The 23071-nt window shown below is 37.5% G+C and overlaps 1 protein-coding gene across 4 annotated transcripts in view; it reads left to right on the forward strand.

The window, feature by feature from the left end:
• Positions 1–23071, forward strand: part of LOC131431021 (uncharacterized) — a 51933-nt gene that overhangs the window by 3625 nt on the left and 25237 nt on the right. For all 4 annotated transcript variants that reach the window (XR_009229628.1, XR_009229629.1, XM_058596429.1 and 1 more), the window contains 4 exons: positions 17040–17276; positions 17416–17542; positions 19822–19974; positions 22805–22978. Coding sequence is in view for 2 of the 4 variants with exons in the window: in XM_058596429.1 (XP_058452412.1) it covers positions 17076–17276; positions 17416–17542; positions 19822–19974; positions 22805–22978 (655 nt within the window). In the remaining 2 variants the exon portion in view is untranslated. The remainder of the gene's footprint in view (positions 1–17039; positions 17277–17415; positions 17543–19821; positions 19975–22804; positions 22979–23071) is intronic.

Raw genomic sequence — 23071 nt, forward strand, 5'->3', positions numbered from 1 at the left:
GAAATAAATTAAAATGATGCCATTTATAAGTCATTAATCAATTAATTAATAAATTAATATCAATTAATCTGAAAATATTTCAATGATTTGTGTTCTAATCACAATTTCATCTTTTAACGAATGAATAAATTGTAGATTTCCAAAACACTCTACGCTCTAGTCGCAACCACCTACGGAGTCCGTGGAAAGTCTAGCAGCCGCAACACGTTTTTTACATTGCGGCTAACATCGATTTCGCATATTACTAGTATTCAACAGGGGGGGGGGGGGGGGGGGGGGCGTTTAAAGTGGAATCAAAATAACAACCTTTGGCCTTGAGTACAAAATGTGACCTTTTTTCGGCGTTTTCCAACGTTTTGGCCAATGTATCGGTCGATATGGCGACGATTTCACGTCGTATGATGTCTTTGAGTTGATCTATGGCTCTTGGCTTATTACCGTATACCTTGGATTTCAAATAGCCCCAAAAAAAGTCTGGTGGCGTCAAATCGGTTGATCTCGGAAGGCAGTCAAAATCACCGTTTTCGATATGACTCGTCCGGAGAACAATTGTCGTAACAAATCGATTGTTAGTCGAGCTGTATGGCATGTTGCACCGTCCTGTTGAAACCAGTTGCCAGTCAAACCATTTTCTGGAACAATAGACATCACAAAATAATTTATCATGGCTCGATAACGATCCGCATCCGCACAAACACCACACCAAACTGTAACTTTAGGTCGAACAGAGGCTGTTCCTCAATTAATATTGGGTTTTTAGTGGCATGGAACCGACAATTTTCCTCAATTTAACGTGAAATGTGTCTCGTCTGACATTGTGATTTTTCGCCGAAAGTTGGCCTCGTTCTCGGCGTAAATCTGAACAATTTCAGCCAGCCATCTGACACCGGTATGGCAGCCATTTGAAAGTACACCGATTACGTTGAGTCCCTCGCGTTTTGAGCCCCAAAACACTGCGATGTTTTGATACTCATCGCGACTCTCAAATCATGAAAATTACTTCCACTTGATGTTCCAAAACACTATCTGCTGTATTTTAGGTTAACCGACGAGCAACTCCAGAAATGCTTAGCAGATCATCAGACTCGACCTTCTCCGATTTGGATGAAACTTTGCACATGGCTTCAGTATAGCGAACCATAAGTTTTGAACCGATGGAGAGGTCAATCCGACTCACGACTGATTTTTAAAAACTCGGAAACCTTTAATTGTACCAAATGGCGTTTAGGAAGAAGTTGTAGGGAATCGATTGGGCACTCTAAAAATAATATACACTGAAAAAAAATTGATTTTTTTTCTCAATAATTTCAACATGAACAAAAAAAATTAAATTTAAAAAAATCAGGGTTTCGATTTTTTTTTGATAATTTTTATTTTAAAGCTCTTATTAAAACCTACAGATTGATGGCTATCCCATCCGTGCCTTTTTAAAAATGAAGAAGTTACAGCTAAAACAATTTACAGATATATTCGAAATTTCAAGTTCTCGTTGAAAGATAATCATTTAAACAGTAGAACTAACGTAACTACGTCAAAACGAATAAAAACATGTAGGATGAAAGGGGTGTGCCAGTTGACTGCCTACTGTTTACAACCAACGTACGTAAATTCTACCTGTTTCACATATAAATAGCTATTTATGGTAGAACAGAAATCACTTTATAACAAATCTCGAAACAGTTAAAGGACCATGTGATGCACTCGGGGGTAATTCAAAGCGAATGGCACGACGTGAAAGCTTGTCTAAACAACATGAACACCCAATCACAACTGCAAAACAATTATATGAATGGGCAGAGCAGAGACGTCGAGATGCATTCACGACCATGTCTTTTTGTTACGTGTCACAGGAAGAATATGAACGCGGTGTGACCGAGTGGAGTAGTGTTTATAAGGATACTAAAATGATTCCAGGCACACATAAATACCATTCTTTCGTTCCGATTTCAGAAACCACAATCGTCATAAGACTGTATTTGACACTAGTACTCATACAATTTTCAAAAACTTGAAACCTTAAATATAATTAACAATTATTCATGTACATGTAATAATTGTAGATATAGCAAGCAAATAAACCATTCATGGAAATATAAAAAATGGTGTTATAATTAAATATCCAAGTATCTCAAGAACAGCTTCTTTTAGAAGAAAGGATATCATGAACAAATTTATTGCCTTTAACCTGTAGAATTATATTCTACTGTTTGAATGATTATCTTTCAACGAGAGCTTGAAATTTTGAATATATCTGTAAATTGTTTAACTGTAACTTCTTTATTTTCCAAAAGGCACGAATGGGATAGGTTTCTGTAGGTTTTAATATCAGGAATCAGGAATCAGAACAAATTGGCTCAAATGGCACGTTCCCCTTGATATTTGGAGATTTGTGCCTTGCCATCAATTTGTTTTTAGCATCATTTTCCCGATATATAAGAGGGAAGGATTGAAAGGAAATGGTAAGGGTTGGACTAGGAGGATGGGAAAAATTGATGACACAAAAACACATAAAAGCAGAAGTAAATTCTGCACCCCTAAGGGATGCCGAACAATCTGCTGAGGATCACATTTTGTGGAAGCAGAAGTAAATTCTGAACCTCTACGAGGTCCCGAACAGTCTGCTGTTAATAAAACCTCCAACCCACGAGAGGATTTAGAGATCTTACAAAAGCGACACCATTCTGAACTCCCGGAAGAATGCAGAACGATTCGCAGTATGTACGAGCAGAAGTAAATTCGGCACCCCCTAAAGAATGCCAAACAATCTGCTAAACCCTATTTAAGGTGAATACAGAAGGGATTCATTCACTCCAGGAAGAACGATGAACCCTTCTGCCTATAGCTCCTTACCACATTGGGTGAGAAACGAGAGAATATCCTTCAATTTTAGCTCCGCATACACAGACTCAACCATGTATGGAGAACCAAAAACCCGGATACGTAGCTGCGTCAATGCGGGACAGTTACATATCAGATGATATGAAGTACCATAATCGCATTCACACAAATCACACGAATAATACTCAGCACGTTGAATAGTAGCCATGTGATAATTGAGTTTGCAATGTCCAGTCAGAGCTCTGACCAGAATACTGCAATGTTGCTTGGAGAAATGCAGTAGACACTTTGACATTTTCAGATTTAAATCTGGTAGAAATGCTTTTGTCTGAGCGCAAGTTTGCAAGCTGCGCCAGTAGCTGGCATGTTTGGATGCAGCCCAAGAACGAATCTTGTGATTTATCCAACTAGTTGAAAGTGGTAAAGCTGGTTCAGGACCAACGAAATCATTCGTTGCCCCAGCTCTAGCCAACTCATCAGCCCATTCATTTCCAGTAATACCAGAATGGCCGGGTACCCATAAGAAGTAAACAGCATTTGAAATGCTGAGGTCTTCAATTTGAGTTCGACATGCGATCACTAGATTCGACCGTGAGTCATTCGAACTGTGTGCTTTTAAGGCTGCCTGACTGTCGGAACAAAAATAAATTCGTTTACCACAGATCCTCTGCTGAAGTGCCGATTGTACTCCACACAGAATCGCGTAGATTTCTGCTTGGAACACAGTACAGTATCTACCAAGTGAATGAGACTGCTCCAGCCTCATTTCACGACAGTAGACACCAGCACCAGCACGACCATTCAACAGAGAACCGTCCGTATAACAAACTATGTGTTCATCAAGTTGTCGTTCCAGACAACCAGACAACCATTCCTCTCGAAGAGGATAGCTCACATGGAATGTTTTGAAAGGAAAACTGCATGTGAGAGTTAGGTCACTAGGAGCGAGTAAATACTCATCCCATGTAACCATTTGAGACCACAAGCGAGTGTGGCTGGTAGCATAATCTAATGGGTTACTGTTCCAAAGCCCTGTAACCTTAAGACGATATGCACAAGATAATGCTTCTTGTTTTAGGAACACATGTAGTGGTTTAATGCACAGTAGCGCCTCTAGAGCAGCAGTAGGAGTTGTCGTGAATGCTCCTGTCATCGCCATTAGGACCATCCTTTGGAGATGATTTAGCTTTGACTGAACTGTCGCGACTTCTCCTTTCTGCCACCATACAAGACAACCATATGCTAAAATTGGTCTAACAATAGTTGTGTAGATCCAATGAATATATCTGGGTTTGAGTCCCCATGATTTTCCAAAAGCTCGTCTGCATTGGCCGAAAGCCATACAAGCTCTCTTAATCCTGAAGTCAATGTGAGCAGACCAATTCAGTTTTGAGTCAAGAATAACCCCGACGTATTTAACTTGATCGACCACAGTGACCTCTGAACCGAAGAACTGTAACGGACGAGCTCCTGTGATTATCCTACGATGAGTGAAAAGCACCATTGATGTTTTGCCCGGATTTACAGACAATCCAACCTGACAACACCATTGTTCAACAGATCGCAGGGCTTGCTGCATTAAATCAAAGAGAGTGTTAATGCTTATACCGGTCATCAATATATGATAATCGTCGGCAAAACCATAAGTCGGAAATCCAAGGTTATTAAGTTTCCTTAACAAACCATCAGCGACTAGGTTCCATAAAAGTGGGGATAGTACACCACCTTGAGGACACCCACAGACACTCAGCTTTCTAATCTCTGCTTGCCGAAGCGATGAACAAAGTAGTCGATTGCTAAGCATTGCGTGTATCCAATTTGTGATACTTGAAGGTATGCCATGACCACGGGCTGCTTCCAGAATTGAATTGAAAGACACGTTATCAAAGGCACCTTCAATATCTAGGAAAACTCCCAAGCAAGATTGCTTTTGTGAGAAAGCTTTTTCAATGTTGTACACAACATCATGTAACAGGGTTGTAGTGGACTTTCCACGCTGGTAAGCATGTTGCATTCCATGTAGCGGTTGCACGCCCAGACTAACATTCCTGATATAGTGATCGACTATGCGTTCCACTGTTTTAAGAAGAAATGAGCTAAGACTGATAGGCCTGAAACTCTTCGCTTCCTCATAAGTGTCGCGACCGCCTTTGGGAATAAATTTGACAATTATTTCCTGCCAGGCTCTTGGAATATATCCAGTCGCAAGACTAAAAGTAAGTATTTTCTTCAAAACATGTTTGAAATGTTCATACCCTTTCTGCAGTAACACTGGGAAAACTCCATCCTTTCCAGGAGATTTGTACGGAGCAAAACTCTCAACTGCCCATTTGACCGATTCAATCGTCACAACGCTTCGAGCAAGGGCCCAAGAATCGTAACTACCTGAAAAAGTCTCGGGAAGAGCTGTCGGTGATGGATCCATACATCCTGGAAAGTGAGTGTTAAAAAGGCAGTGAAGTACATCACTTTCATCAGACAAGTGTTCACCATCTGAAGTTCTTAAGAAACTGACATTAAAGTCCTTAGACTTCGAAAGTAACTTATTTAATCTGCTAGCCTCGTTGAGACTAGAGACATTTGTGCAGAGGCTTTTCCAACCACTTCGCTCAGACGATCGAAGAGCATTTTTGTAAGCCCTTCGAGCCAACACGAATGCCTCCGACCCATCTCTGCGTCGGTGGTTCCAAGCTCTTCTGCATAGTTTCCTTAGTCTAGCAAGTTCAGCATTCCACCAAGGAGTTCCTCTAGTAGCTCGCACAATCCGAAGTGGACAAGCCTCTTCATATGCTGCAACTATGAGTGAATTTGTCTCGTCGACAACATTTTCCAAATCAATTGGGGTTTCAATTGTTGGTTGGTACCCGTAAAATCTAGTCGCCAAGCCCTCTTCATAGAGGTCCCAGTTTGTAGATTTGGGATTACGATATGTGACAATATCAAATTTAACGTTTGAATGATCAAAGAATATGTACTTATGATCAGACAACGAAGGTTCGAGCTCATCGGAGACGAGCCAATTCACCAACTCATGCGCAATTCTATCAGAGCAGAGAGTTACGTCCAAAACCTCCTCTCTTCCAGATCTAGCAAAAGTTGGGCGGTTTCCTGCATTGACTAAGTGCAGGTTTGTACTGCTCACGAATTCCATCATATCAGAGCCTCTCGAATTTATATCTGTGCTGCCCCAAATGATATGGTGAGCATTTATGTCACTGCCGATTACAAGCGGTATATCACTCTTGCAGCAGTATGATACAACATTTTTGAAGTCATCGCTTGGCGAAGGTTGGTTATGCGGTAAATATGCCGAACAATAGACATATTTCCTGTCTATGCCATCAATAGTCATACTAACTGTGACAGCACAAATATCCCGAGTTGTGAGCTCCGATATGAGAGAAACATCGAGAGCACTATTTGCAAGTATGCATGCTCGAGGCATTTCACGTGGATTTGTCATACCGATCTTGTTGAAGGCAACAAAGACTGGGTTTAACAATTTTCCAACGTAGAAGTTTCCCTTTTGGAAATATGGTTCTTGAACCAAAGCTATAGAAGCTTTACCTTCTTGAAGAAGTCTGGATAGATTCATAGTTGCTGTACGTTTATGCTGAAGATTGATTTGTGCCACTCTAACCATTATAAATTAGAGTAACGAACATTCCACCTCCAGCACCAACCGTACAACAACTACAAGAAATCAAATATATTGGCTTATAATCGCCTATAGCGAACCATGTAAGGATTTTTTTAAATGTTATTATCATTTAAATCCCACGAGTTGCGAAGAAAGAAGTCGTCCACTGTGCCAGAGCTTCGCTTAACACAGTAAGGGAACACCCCAAGATATTCCGTTCACGACTGCATTGTTTAACCTCCTGTAGCCATTCAGCCATCGGCACGGAAATACACCTTGGCTTAGGAGTTCCTATTTTTGTGGCCTTTTACGACATGGAACAGGAAACCAGTGGATCAATTCTTGGTAAAAAAATAATTCCGCCGGATGCCACACGGCTTACCTGTTTGGTGGACTTATACCACCGGTACAGGTGGACCGTAGCGTTATTCTTAGCCAGTTGGGAAACCGCTACCGACACTACACGGCTATCTAGGCTGCTCAGAGAGGGAAGTTGACATTGATGGTCAACTTCCATGGATGGCCGAGCAGCCGATAAAAAACCTTAAATATAATTAACAATTATTCATGTACATGTAATAATTGTAGATATAGCAAGCAAATAAACCATTCATGGAAATATAAAAAATGGTGTTATAATTAAATATCCAAGTATCTCAAGAACAGCTTCTTTTAGAAGAAAGGATATCATGAACAAATTTATTGCCTTTAACCTGTAGAATTATATTCTACTGTTTGAATGATTATCTTTCAACGAGAGCTTGAAATTTTGAATATATCTGTAAATTGTTTAACTGTAACTTCTTTATTTTCCAAAAGGCACGAATGGGATAGGTTTCTGTAGGTTTTAATAAGAGCGTTAAAATAAAAATTATCAAAAAATCGAAACCCTGATTTTTTTCAATTTAATTTTTTTAGTTCATTTTGAAATTATTGAGAAAAAAAAACAATTTTTTTTCAGTGTATATTTTTTTTAGAGTGTCCTGTTGATTCCCTACAACTTCTTCCTGGACGTCAGTTTTGTACGATTGACGGTTTCCAAATTACAACGAGAAGAACTTGATCATTTGCATGCACCCGTAAACTGTTTTAGCTGTAACTTCTTCATTTTTCAAAAGGCACGGATGGGATAGCCATCAATCTGTAGGTTTTAATAACAGCTTTAAAATAAAAATTATCAAAAAAAATCGAAACCCTTATTTTTTTTTATTTAAATTTTTCGGATTATTTTGTAATTTTTGAGAAATAAAATCAAAAATTTTTCACAGTGTATATTATTTTTAGAGTTCCTAATCGATTCCCTACAACTTCTTCCTGAACGCCATTTTTGTACAATTAACGGTTTCCGAGTTACAACGATTTGAAAAAGGCGATTTTTGTGAAATGCAAAAATACATACGACCTTTTTAAAAATCAGTCGTGAGTCGCATTGACCTCTCCATCGGTTCAAAACTCATAGTTTGCCATACTGAAGCCATGAGCAAAGTTTCATTCAAATCGGAGAAGATCGATTCTGATTTTGTCACTTTTTCGTCTACTCATTGCTGGAATTGCTCCGACAAGTTATTGTGAGAGAGTGGACCCAAAATTCTTCAATTTTCGTGCACTAAACAAGGTAAACCGTAAAACAATTGCATTACTGATTGTTTGTTTACGTTGCAATCAGCTGATTCTGAAGTTCCGATTTTGGTCTCATCAAGATGGCGTCGTGACAGGAGGCCGAATTCAGCGCAATTTTTTGGTGTGTATTGTACCATAGTACAATTGTCTTGGAATGACGTTTCCAACTACAAATGACATACCGCCATTAGTCGATCTGACATTTCTGCCAAAAGTTATTGGGTTGCCCGATGATTCCACATTAGAAGGCCCGCCCTGTATATGAACTTGTCGACAACGTCATATAATACATTCACCCCTATTCTGTACGTCGATCGATTCGAAATATTCCGATCGAATGTGCAATTTCCATTCTGCATTCCGTTCGACTTGGGTATGAACTCGAATATCATTCGTTCGAGTTGTTAAATTTTCGAAAATTTCTCGATCGACTTCCGTACATATTACTTCTGATCGGTTTAGAATCGTTCTAATTTGTTTATACAAGTGTGATGGTTTCGTTTACTAAGAAATGAATAATATAAATAATAACACATGGATCAATAAGTCCCGAGACTAAAGCAGAGAGATGGCACTCGTAGTAAACCAGTAACCACGTCTTTCTAGAGTACTAACCTTTGCTTTAAACGGGTCAAAATTTTAAGTCGATCCGACCAGAAACAGCTGAGTTATCGAGGTTGGAGTAAAGTCGTTTTGTAGTTTGTTTAAAAAATGGAAAAAACCGAGTTTCGTGTTTTGATAAAACATTGTTTTTTAATGGGTAAAAACACCGTGCAAGCGAAACAATGGATTGAAAAATGTTATCCGGACTCTTGTCCATCAAAATCAACGATTTGTCGGTGGTTCGCCAAGTTTAAACGTGGTCGTACCGACACAAATGACGCGGAACGCTCGGGTAGACCTGTGGAAGCCGTTACACCGGAAAATGTGAGTGAAGTGACAAAAATTATAATGAAAGATCGTAAAGTGAAGCTCCGTGAGATTACTGAGATGACACAGATATCATATGGAAGTGTATTTACTATCCTTCATGAAAAATTGAGCATTTTTTCCAAGTGGGTGCCGCGATTGCTTACGATGGAACAAAATGCACCCTGCCACAAGTCGATGAAAACAATGTTGAAATTGAACGAATTGGGATTTGATCTGCTTTCCCACCCCCCATACTCGCCAGATTTAGCCCCCAGTTACTACTGGCTCTTTGCTGATATTAAAAAAATGCTCCAGGGAAAAAAGATTTGGCTCAAATGAGGAGGTCATCGCTGAAACTGAAGCTTATTTTGAAGCGAAAGATAAATTTTTTTATAAACATGGTATTGAAAAATTGGAAAAACGTTGGAACCATTGTATCACCCTAAAAGGTGATTATGTTGATGAATAAAAAAAAATTTTGCAAAAAAAATGTTGTTTCCATTGTTAGTCTCGGGACTTATTGATCCATGTGTTATAGAACGTGTAAGTAGTGTTGACAGCTTTGATGGTTAGTGTTCGAAATTTCAAGTGTTCCCGAATGAGAGTCGATCGAATCATACAAGTCGAACGGAATAAAAAATGCAAAATTCGAACTCGAACGAAAGTGTACATTCGTTCGTATCATAAATCCGTCGGATTGCAGAATCGGGGTGATTATATTGTACTGGCTCATTCTCTACCAGTCATCATGTAATCCGTCTTTACGGAGTGTATGATCAGTCTTAAAGATACAAAAACTTCTTCCACAAATCTACCATCAACACTAATAATATCAATGTTATTCGTAAACCCAAGAAGTACGTGAGACCTGTTGATGATGGTTCCTTTTTTCTGTGCGTCGGATTTTCGCATGTTATTTCTATATTCAATTGGGGGGCGGCCCGTTTGGCATAAGGTCATTTGGCATAATACCGTTTGGCATAACGCTGTTTGGCATAATGGTTATTTGGCATAACAGTTATTTGGCATAATGGTCTTTTGGCATAATGGTCATTTGGCATAATGCCATTTGGCATAATAATAATGGGATTTGCAATATTTTAAGCTAATGAAAATTTTCGTATGTGTTTCGATCGATTGATGTTGTGCAAGGGAAACTCGAACGAAATATGTGAAACCTTTTTACATAAGCAACTCACTTAGTGCCAGCACAATATTCTATTCGTCATAGATGATTCAGGTCGAGACGGCCGAAGGCCGCGAGTGCGCCGGCGACCCGCCGTCGGAAGCGCCGGCCACTGCGGGGGGGCAGCGCCCCCGCAGAAATCACCTCTGTCTAGTTGCGGGCGTTTGCCCGGATTACCCAAAGCTAGGATCAATCTCTCAGTTAAGTCCGAACGAGCGGCAGCGAGGTCGGACACCAGGTCATTAAAAACGATGCGGCGTAGCCGCATTAGACCCTTCAAAATTGCACTAAATTAGAACAATTTCTATTAAGCAGCATGTTCATCTGTTATGCCAAATGACTGTTATGCCAAATGACCATTATGCCAAATGACCATTATGCCAAATAACCATTATGCCAAATAACCATTATGCCAAACGGCGTTATGCCAAACGGTATTATGCCAAACGACTTTATGCCAAACGTGGTAGCCCCATTCAATTGCAGTCTGCGGGTTGGCGGCTCAATGCACAGGGTGCTGGTCTTACAAGCCAGTTGTCGTATATTCGAGCCCCGGTCTGAAGCGTGGGATCGTAGCCCTTGTCATGCAATGATTCGGTGTACTATATAAGAATTGGTTGCGAGATCTGTTGAAACAGAAAGTTTGAATTTCACAAAAGGAATGTAATACTAATGTTTCCTTGGAAATGATCTATCATATTAATCAAAGTTTGTGAAAATCAACATATAAACCACCACAAATTCAATGTTCCGTTGCGTTGCGATTTGAACCTAGGCGTCGTAGTTTTTGTATTTGTTATATGGGTGTTTTATAGATATAGTTTGCTATGCAGGCTATCCGTAAATCCAAAACTAGAACTTATAGCCTTGGCATTACAGTCCTGTAGTGGAATTTGACCTTCTGTTTTAACAGACTTCGCAGCCGATTCAGAGTGTACAGAACCATTGCATAACTGGTGCTACGATCCTACTGACACTACGAATCCTTCCAGGTCGGGGCTCGAACATACGACAACTGATTTGTAAGACCAGTGCGCTATGCATTGAACCGCCAACCCGGGATAAAAAAAAACTAGGACTTAAGTGAGGAGTACATTTGAGAGCATTATTGATTTGTATGTTTGTCACTACAGCAGAGAGACCCTTCAGAAGTATCCTAAAAAATTCTCCCTTTATAATTTTTTTACTTCACTAAATCAGTATATTCACGAATAGCAACCTCTACAGCTACCAACCGAAAACTGTAGTGAACACTACAGTTTGTAGAATGTTCGAAAGTTGTTGTGTAGTAAAGTTTCTCCTTTTGACAGGAACGTGATCCATATGTAGCATTTACTACCGAAATTCGAGCTTGCTGGTAAAGTCTGATGTTTGTAGTATCATCTCAAAAACAAAGTCCACCGATTAAAATGCAATGTTGGTATGAATAAAAACAAATTCGAATATGTAGTAAATGCAACTTTCGAATTTGAGCAAAATCAAAGTAAAAAACCTACTTACTGTTGCAAAAATGTCCCCTTTTTTAACTTTTATGCTCCACCATATCAGCAGATACACCTACCGAGAAAATGGTAGTAAATACTACAGTTTGTAGCATGTTCGGAAAATTGTTGTGTAGTAAAGTCTCTTTTCTGATAGGAACGTTATCCACATGCAGCATTTACTACCGACATTCAAACTTACTGCATTTTATTCATACGTTTAATTTAACCATCGGTGACACCGACTCGTGAAGTGGTGTACCTGGCGAAGATAGTCGATATAGTATAACTGTTGTGCCTTTTGAATCTTCGGACGTAGTTCACCGGCTGCAGTCCACTCGGGTGATAATCGTTTTGATTCCGGAGTTAAGTAATGGATCCATGTTTCATCCATTGTCACAAATCTAATTTATTACTTGTAAACATGACCAAACTCTCCAACACTGAACCATCAACACGTTGTTGGCTTTGATCGACAGTGAGTAAATACGGCATCAACTTTGAAAAAAAGCTTTCTCATGGTCAAATGTTCATTCACACTGCCTTCTGATATCTTCACGGCCTCAACTATCTCACACGTTCACCGTCATCGGTGTCTGTACGACTACATTCAAACTCAGCTACCCAAAAACAATTTTTTTATCAAGAAGCAATACTAAAATAACACACAAAATTGTTTTGAATCCATTGGCTGTCATATTTTTCTGACTAATCAAAATGTCACGATATTTCACACATAGTATTTTGAAGGTTGGTATTTCATAAACGTCATATGGTTTTGACAATGATAGCACCATCAGTGAGTAAGTCACACGACTTTTTGAATGATGTGTTAGGTACTGTACATAGGTATAGATTTAGCTAGTGTAGTTTTATCAGTGCAGTATTCAGTGTACTGTCATAATGACCAAGAGTATAACAATCCTTCTATTCTCTAGTGTGCAGTTTAAGTATATGAGAGGGTCATAACTCAAATGTTCGATATATTATTTTTTTTATCATATGGGCATGTTCAGTAGCTCAACATTGTACCTGAAAGATGAAAAATAAAACGGGAACTGAAGCAAACGTACCTCCAGCAAGTCGTTTCGATTTTATTAATTTAAACTGTTCTAATGCTTGCCACAGTTCCAGTTTTATTTCATATCTCCCACATAAAATAACGGGCTACTGAACATACCCCAAGCGCATATCCCTACTATTCCAGATTGAGACATTTACTTTGTAACAAATACTGGGAAGAATACATTCCGGAACGGCGCATGCCTAGATTTTGATGCGGCTTTTCCAGTTTGTTATTGCTTCGACAATCATGTTTGCCGATTGTCTAGCTCTCTTGTGATGACTAAGAAAGAGCAACTTTTTTTTTACTTCACCACTAGACGATATTCGCATGTTACTTTTAGTTTAGGAAATGCATCGGAATCATGCATTAAGGAATCCAAATTTAATGTACGCCTCATACATGAAGTAGTTGAATACCTTCGGATAATATTTTGATTAATTTAAATTGTAAAAAAATTGTGCAAGTATGCGTTCCACATAATTATACCACCAGATAGATTTTTTTTGTTTATTTATTATGTAAGCTACTTGCTTGGATGCATTCATCTTATCAATTTAACTAAAAAAGAGTTTTAAAACTTAAAAACTTGAGCGCAATCAAAAGATTATGTGCAATTCTGCGAAAATCGATTAATAAAACTGGTCATCCAAAAATCTTATACCAAATTATTTCACTATTATTAATTCTTTCGCATGTAGTGAAAACACACTGTACAAATGATTCGCAACATGGCGAACACCTTCACTCTCTCATTCTTTGTTTCTATACTTGCTGAAAAACTTCTCAGTCTGTCCACTGACTTTCTTCGCAGTCAACTCGTTGGGCTGATCTGCAAGAATCAAGCTGAGACTTTTTGAGCTTTCGAAGGATTTTAAAACGTCGAGATCCTGCCGCGGTTGAATAGGTTTCTGTGATTCTGTTTTTGTTCCGTTCGCTCTTGAACCCAACTCACCCACTTTCATGCTGCCAATCTGAGTGATTAGTGCGACTAGCATTTTGACAATGTTTGTGTCGATTTCGGCTTTAATATGGGGTTGTAGGTTGATTCTTACAGTTATAATATATCCAATGTTTCAATGATTGTCGAGAGTTTTTCAATGATTGTCAAAAAATATTTCAATGATTGTCGAGAGTTTTTCTTAACATAATAAACTGGATAAATATGTTTCAACTATTTGAGCATAACATGGATATGATAAGAAGAAAAAAATTTCAAAATAAAGTTAATTTATTGTGTTAAAATGAATATTCCATTATTTTATCATAATAATTTTATATAATATAAAATGTTCACAGTAGTTATTTCTTAGGATTTGTTTGTTTTTGGTTTGGGATTGGTTTGGCATAAGGTCATTTAAAAAAATATTACAACATTATTTCGAAGGAGTTTGAATACACAAAAATCACTGCTTAGCGTCTTTTCAGTTATTTTTTCTATTCCGCTTGTTCATTGCTCAATAGTTTTGAATTAAGCGGAATTACAATTTGTTTAGATCAGAGTTTCTAGAACTAGTGATTACCTCGAAATCGCAAGTTGCATGATTTCTTAACATAAGAATGATAGTGAATAATTTGATGATTCTCGATAATCTTCACATACAAGTTATAGTTTGATATAATTACTAACACAGTGAAGTACTACGGAAACGTATACAAAACAGTTTCAAGCAATATAGCCCATATATATGCGAGAGATTGAAAGCATTCCGAATAATACTTTCCATAATAGTTTTCATACCTTTGGGAAAGCAAGAGCTCTTCCTACGGACAGCTGGTCGAATGGCAGTGTGACTGGGATTATTGCACTGTAAGCACGCACGAACACAATTTATGTGATTATATACCAATGCGAGCAAGTCCAAATTACTGGCCATTAAGGGAGTCACAACGCAATAACTGCAACCTCACACTGTTCATTTATTCTAACCATTCGACAGAACTAGAAGTAAGCTATACTTGTCTGGTCTCACAAAGAAACGGTTAAAGGTTAAATAACAAATGACGTGCAAACTAATGAGAAAAGAAGTTGGATTGACAGAGTCTGGTCAAGCATGCCAACCCCGATCGAAAACCATTGGTGTGTTACTTATAGAGTAATCGATAAGTATTCAGTTCCATGTCTAGCGGATTAGATTTGTGAAATGTAAGATTAAGAATTGTTCGATCTCATTCATGAAATTAGACGATGTTGTTTCAATATTTCAGAGATTTAAATTACAACAGATAACAAACAGCATAGTCTAACTTTTAATTAGAAATTTTTATTTGCATTTTCAAAACATTTTGACCCTTACACTTTTGGCGTTTTTCATTGAAAAACACTGGTGTCGTGGATTGCTCTGGTTTTGCACTTTCGAGCAGAAGTGGCAATGAAACACCGTCGAAAATTTGGACTTCTACTGAAAGTGCAAAACTAGAGCAATATTGTATTTTTAAATTTATACCTATTCTAGCCTTCAAAGTATTTTGAAAAATGTAGAACTGTAAAGCAATTTTACATACAATGTAAATAAATATAAAAAATTTTATCTGTGTAACTAAATCCAAAGATATTCAAAGCGTAGATTTCTCGACATTTGAAGCAGCCTTGATTTTCTCATTAACAATTCGATTCCCTTTTAATTGTTTAAAAGGATAAATTTTCCAATATTATCTTGGGAAAATTTTTGGAGTTGAATAACTCTGAATCGTTAAACAAAAACAAGCTGTCATACTTTCCATAGAAGACGAGAAAGTCACCATATTTTCACGAGCTCTTTAGAAAGACTATATCAACAATACGTGAACTTTTCTAATAAAAGGTTGTTTAAGGAGTGTATCGAAAATAAGCTATCCACAAATTTTTCTTTCAAATTATGATAAAAAACGATATTTTATTAAAACTAAAAATTGATCCGTTATTGCACGAGGTTCAACTTGAGCATAATGAAAACCGTACCCTACCCGTACCCTTTTCCGCAAGTCAATTGAGAGTAGTTTTGGCATAGTGAGCCGACGCTAAATTCGACCAAAACATTGGAGGTGTACTATACTTCTTATATAAAGGCAGCAATCTCTGCTGGAGACACTTTCTGCATTTATAGTTCCGATAAATTTCTGCATTTATAGTTCCGGTAGTGTAAAAAATGGTTGACTTCAAACCACAGGAACATACTGCTTGCCATACCAATTTCAATTTCCGGGCCCTTGTTGTTCACTTCTTCTGTTCTACACTTTGTTTCGAGATTTTCTGCTTCTTGTAGGTCTTCAGGTAATTTTGCCTCTTGATACGCTGGATCATTTCGACACTCTTTCCTGCTTTTTGGCCAAATCACGTATTGACATTGATTTGTTCTTCATGATTAGAGATACCACTTTCTGGTCCAGTTTCGGGTTGGAAGAACCGGGTTTTCTGCCTCTTCCTGGTAGCTCATCCAAAAAATAGTGCTCCCCAAACTTATTAATGATGGTTTTAACACTGGCATGATGAATTCCAAACCGCTTCGTCAATTTTCGCAGAGTAATACCCTTCTCACGAAGCTTCATTTTCACTTCCTTTTCAATACGCGACATTTTGAAATCGCAGAGTTTCAACCGCACAAACAAGTAAACAAACGAAAGCTGACAGCCAAACGCATAGCATGCTGTGATCTGAGCATAAAAAACCATCACGAATACATGCGTACAACACAAATGTATGTGGATAGCTTATTTTTTATACACTCCTTAAAAAAATATTGAACAAACTCGAGACTAATGCTGATAGAGCTTTTCAGAAAAATTCAGAAACTTCAGAACTTCAATAGAAGCTGAATTAAATGTGTCTTCCATGTCTAGAAAAACATAACTGTTTTTTGCCTTTATCATATATTTCTCTTTCTAGAGCAATTCGAGAGAAACGAACGTCAGATGTAAGCAATACAAGACAATCTGTTTCTTTTGATTTACGAAAGTGGAGGTTTATGATGGATTAAATAAACAACGACGAAAAAATTGGTTCCAAAATTCATCCGATTTTTTGGTCTAACAATTTAAGCCACGCATTTCGGTTATATCAGTCATACTTACTGATTATCGAAGCACCAGCTAACTCCGAAACATATTGTCAAATGATTCCTTACAGCATATTTATTTTTGGTTTCGGGAATCATTACACCGCTCTGTGGATGAAAACAGGTTTTCAGTTTCAAATTAATAGTAACAATATAATTAAATATTGCTTGGTACAAAAAAAACTTTGTCTATTTGTAAAAATTGTGTATATGATAAGGTACTAATCTGTTTTTTCTTATTTGCACCTTCTGTGTTTTTAAACAGCCTTAACTGTCAACAAATAAACCGGCTCCTGTCAAAATGCACGCAGTCGGTATTCATTCGGCGCTGGCCATCAAGCGCCAGCGGAAGCGGAGGGATGTCCAGCGGAAAGCCCGTGAACGCCGCTACAGTATACAGAGCTCGGAAAGTGGCGATACGCATTCGCCCCATGGTTCAACCCGACGAAAGTTTCACCCGCACAAAGTAAACGTCCAAGATCAAAGTATTTTAGACACAAAAGTAAGTACGGTTGAGTTTTGATGAACAAATAAAATTCAGAACACTGCAAATCCTTCGAATAACAATAATAGCGCTGCACGTCACGTTTTTCACTGTGAAAAGTAGGAATTCTTGATATGAATTTCCTTTTAATTAATAGGTAGTCACGACCATCGGTATGATGCACATAGGAGTCGTATTCGTAGTATTCGGAATCTTTTTACTAGGTGCCGGGTTTTTTCCGGCTAACTTAACGAACCAACCAACACAATCGTGGCATTTGCTGGGTAAGTTTGTTGTAGTTATTGAGGAAACATTTTGTATTAATGATTGACTGCTATTGGAATTAGAACTCAAGTGGTTAACAAGCATTACGTCCTGGATCGGTGGTTCAGATTATAAAACTCCTATCTCATAAATCAGTTTTCATATGTTCAAGGCCCAACACAGACAGATTCTAAGTGAATGACGAATTGTTGCACTAGTCATACACTTACACTAATCGGCTGAGAAGTCAGTTGAAACAAAAAGTCATGTTCCGCCTCGGAATGTGTAGTATTCCGACTTTGCTTTGACATCTTTTTTTCGATACTCTTTTGTATTCCCACATATAGTACAATATTCATTATGGAATAAATATAGAACACGGAATTATTGCAACACAGTTAATTCACTATAAAATCTCATGTATTTAGTGGTTTAAACCCACAAGCGCAGGACTGTTTAATATTTTGGACACACTCAACCAATCTAATACCACTTGGGGTAATCCATGGAATAGTGGTATTAAAGCTATATCTGGCAAAAATGGTGTTTTATAGCTTTACTCCAAAAACGACAAATGACAGTTTTTATGGCATTCAGTCTTCTCAACTTCATCATGGATGATGCCTGTTACGACGAAAATTTCAATTCACTTAACATTGGTATTAATAACCTTACGAATGAGATATATTAGTACGAACTTTCGTAGTACATGATGGTGAAACCTACCTAAATCAAACCTTAAACAGCAGACTCCCAATCAGAAAATTCATGTACAGGAAAGCCTGGAAAAACTTCTGTTAATTAAACAACACAATTAAGACAAACCATGAAAAAGGTCTATCTATAAATGACAACTTTTCTCAGTTTACTTTCTCTCTCGGTTAATACAGTATTATCGGTAATCTTTTACTCTAACTTTTAACATAATATTAGGTTCGTACCCAGGATTTCGTTTCGAGGGCTCTCAGATAAAAAAATAATGTTACTGAAGATTACTTATGTACGTAATTCTCGGTGTGCCTTTTACCGGCGCTTTTAACAGACACTTTATACTTTTCCACTGGAACTGTCATTATGGAGTATTCAAATAAAACTTGTGACTGTGCCCGAGAGAAGATTATTGTATCACATTTCTTTACGTTTACTATCATGTTATCTCTGTAACATATGTCTAAGACCATCTAAATATTTATATAGCATAACAATCTACATGACTTGTGATGATGCCATATATTCTGAGATCATTTACATTCCTACTCGTTTCGGATTCAGGTTCCGGAAGTACCGGTATAAAATTGCAAAATGAAACTTATATCGATTTCTCAGAGATAAATTAACGTTTGAGTACAGATAATAATACGAGGAAACCAAATCAGGTGAATGCCCAAGTAATTGAAGCGATAGGATATCTTTCTCATCTGCAGAATCTTGCTTATTGTATTTTATTTAACCCCGGTTTCATCCCCCATTTTATGTGGTTTTGACTATGTTCTGCTTTGTAGGACCTGTCGCTGCGTGCTTTATCCGCAGTGGAGTTTTGACCATCCCGTAACTATCAAAACCTCCATCTCACGGTGCTATCTACATGATCAACAGCCCCATAATATTTCTCAAACTCTTTTTTCGTTTCTGTTTCTGAATTCGGATACGTGACTGCATAACTGTCATTTGCAGTCTTTTGTTTATAATGTTCATCTAAAATTACGCCGTTCTGATTTGGTTGGATTTAGCATCTTACGGAAAACCAAACGGACGGACAGAATCTTCTTTTTGCAAATTTTAATGGAATTTCGCGGAAAAAACTTGTTTGACCAATTTTTGATTGCAACACCATTAAGATAGCAAAATGGCGAAATATTTCACAGTTCATCAGTTTGTTATACTCTCTGAGAAAGTCATGATGATGAATGCATTAATCAAGACAAGTTTCGTTAAAGTAGTCTAGTATAGGATGTAATTCGTGACATTTGGCTCTGCATTTTTTTGAGTTGAAAGTTATTGTTATTTGCAAATATCAATAACTTTACATCTACTTAACGTTTTATGTTGAACAGCGAGGTGGCATTGGTAGTGTGTCAACATAAACAGCTGATGCACATGACGAAACGTGAAAGTAAACGTGTTATTCCCAAGCATATTTAAAAAATGCAAAAAAATTGGTTCTGATCAATACAGGAGTAGGAACACATAGGCATTACTAAGAGTTTTAGTTCAATAGCATCAAATGATTTAAACGAATACAATCGATGTAGACACATTTAATGAGATTAAGCTATCAAAAAATTAAATTATATTACAGGAAAAGGGTCCTGGTGGAATGAATTAGTATGTACGGGACTATTCGCTGTTGGTCTCGGCCTTTTTTTCATCATTCTTAACTGTGTGATAAGTAGTCGAGAAGAACAGGACCTCGAAGACTATGTCCAGCGGCAGCTCACACGATCGAGATCGGGTAAGTATTGAGCATCTTGAGCATTTGGTCAATGTAACACATGGATCAATAAGTCCCGAGACTAAAGCAGAGATGGCGCTCGTAATAAACCAGTAACCACGTCTTTCTAGAGTACTAACCTTTGCTTGAAACGGGTCAAAATTTTAAGTCGATCCGACCAGAAACAGCTAAGTTATCGAGGTTGGAGTAAAGTCGTTTTGTAGTTTGTTTAAAAAATGAAAAAAACGATGTTTTGATAAAACATTGTTTTTTAATGGGTAAAAACACCGTGCAAGCGAAACAATGGATTGAAAAATGTTATCCGAACTCTTGTCCATCAAAAGCAACGATTTGTCGGTGGTTCGCCGTGTTTAAACGTGGTCGTACCGACACAAATGACGCGGAACGCTCGGGTAGACCTGTGGAAGCTGTTACACCGGAAAATGTGAGTGAAGTGACAAAAATTATAATGAAAGATCGTAAAGTGAAGCTCCGTGAGATTTCTGAGATGACACAGATATCATATGGAAGTGTTTTTACTATCCTTCATGAAAAATTGAGCATGAAAAAGGTTTTTTCCAAGTGGGTGCCGCGATTGCTTACGATGGAACAAAAACAGCAACGAGTCGATGATTCAGAAAGCAGTTTATCGAAAAAAAAAACCTTGGAACCATTGTATCACCCTAAAAGGTGATTATGTTGATGAATAAAAAAAAAATTTGCAAAAAAAATGTTGTTTCCATTGTTAGTCTCGGGACTTATTGATCCATGTGTTATAAATTCAGTACATATCGTTTCATAAAAGCAGAATATAATCAACTGTTTGAACTGCTATGTGACAATGGATGTTTAATTTCAACTGCTAATGTACTGATAAGTCGGAGAGAAAATGTGAAGGAAATGTAACAAATATGTTATTTTTTTCTGCACAAAATGGTTACTTTAAATGTTAATAGTCATATGTGTGTTGTGAGACTAACTATATACATTATCAAGACAATTCTCAACTCTCACATTCAGGAAAAAAGGTACCCAACTAACCAAAAGTTCGAATAAAAGATAATGATTTGACATAAGCAGCTTACAAAGTGCAAGAGTAGAGTTTTAAGCATCACGTTTTTTAAATAACTATCCTCACTTTAAATTTACGCGACGCAGCCTAACGAAATTCTATATAAGCAGCTTCTAGATTCTTCTACATTGTTCAGTTTCTATTCTATCGACGCGAATTTTGTTCTGTACTTCCCAGCTGTCCAAAAAACCACGTGTTTTCTTACGCAGTGAGAAAGTTCATGCGGAACTTTTTATGAACTTTCAAATTGTCAAAAGTTTCGTAAGCAGTAAGAAAGTGGATATTTTCAGTAATTGTGGAGCTTCTGATTGTTTGGGTAGAAAATCAACATTTCGTTCCCTTCGGTAGTTTCCGATTGAAGCTAACTCCCGTTTCAATCGTTTCAAAACTCTCATGTTTGGCGGTTTTTGTGATCAATCCTAGGTTAGACTTCATTTCAGCTTCATCGAAAATACCATTAATCTTGTTTCACATTTAATGTATTCCAAATTATTACCATACATGATTAAGAATCGATATTTTGTTAATCGGTACAGGACTGTATCTTATATTTTACCGTGCTGCTTGCTTAGAAATTTCATGTGCAAACTTTTTTAGCTAACTGAACTACCACATAATTAGATTTTTTTTTTAAATTCTCAGCTTGGAATAAATTTGAGTACTCTGGTAAGAGTGAATTAAAATAAGATCAAGAATTTAGCACAAAAGGCTAGATCTAAATAAATCAAATGGAAAATTCGAAATCTGTTCTCGAAAACAGAAGTTATAATTGAAATTAAAACACACTTAGAAAATTTCGCAGAATTCCGTAATTTTTTACCGAATTTTTAACAGCTGAACGCTCGGTGATCTGTTCGGTAATTAAATTAATTACCGATCGTTCGGTAATTGTTGAACTCTCAAACAACTACCGTAAACTGTAAACCAAATGGATCTAACAGATTGTTCGGTAATTTTTTGTTTGTTTGTGTTCCCTTGGTTTAAATTCTGGATTTTTGGATTTCAAAAAACAACACAAATTCACTAAAACGAATGATGAAAATTCCAACCGGTTGTGGCTAAGGTTTTATTCCACGAAAAAAAGGGTCAAATGTTCCGACTGACCGAAATTATGAGCGCCTTCCAAAACACTGCACAATCCGTCAAGTCCACCAGAAATTACCCACGAACGACTTGTGTAGGCAGCAAGTGGGCAAGTGATACAAAATTATTTTCAGCCTATAAGTAAACAAAAACTTTTTAGCGGTTCTAATGTTTTATAAACTTTATCACCTGTACCTCAACCCATTCGATGAACAAGATTTTTTTCGTTTGGTTAATAAAAAGACGCTTACTGAAAATTTTAATAACTGTTTGACAGTTAGTTTCACGACAATCAGTTTTCACAGAAGTTCGGTGGTTGGAAGATAATTTTACCATACGGACAGTATGGTTTTTACCGTACTCGGCGACTATTCAGATTTACCGTATTAATTGTATATCTAATTATAAAATTCTGTAATGAACATTTCCGTAAAACTGATTGTCCGGTAAAACTTTACATAAATATTGTAACATGAAACTCATGTAACGAAATATCGGTCATTTCTACAGATTACCGAAATTTCTCGTCAAAATATGACCGAACAAAGGAATTAATTCTTAGTGTGTAGTTTGAATTACGGACATGGAATGAGATCTGTCACTCATGACAGTAAATAACGAATCATTCATTGCTTCGCAAGCTTCGTTTTTACATCAATAATGTTCCTCTTCTTATTTTTTGTGTACTGAAAACAGGTCATCGATTAGAGCGCGATGTCGAGACCGGTGGCCTTACGACACGCCACCACCGCAAGGCTATGCAAATACAAAAAGGTGCTGCCGAGAGAGGTCTAGACGACCTATCCAACTCAAATGTTCTCCTGACGCCAACAAGCAGCGAAGTGGCGACTCCAACAACGCCCTCGGGAGGTATGTTTATAATACGTTCTGTTGAATTCCGTGATCCTCTACAATTGTTTTCAACCCTATTAAATCTTCTCGTCACTTTTAGTTTGCCCCTTC

This window comes from Malaya genurostris, chromosome 2, assembly GCF_030247185.1.
Source record: "Malaya genurostris strain Urasoe2022 chromosome 2, Malgen_1.1, whole genome shotgun sequence".
NCBI classification, from domain to species: Eukaryota; Metazoa; Arthropoda; class Insecta; order Diptera; family Culicidae; genus Malaya; species Malaya genurostris.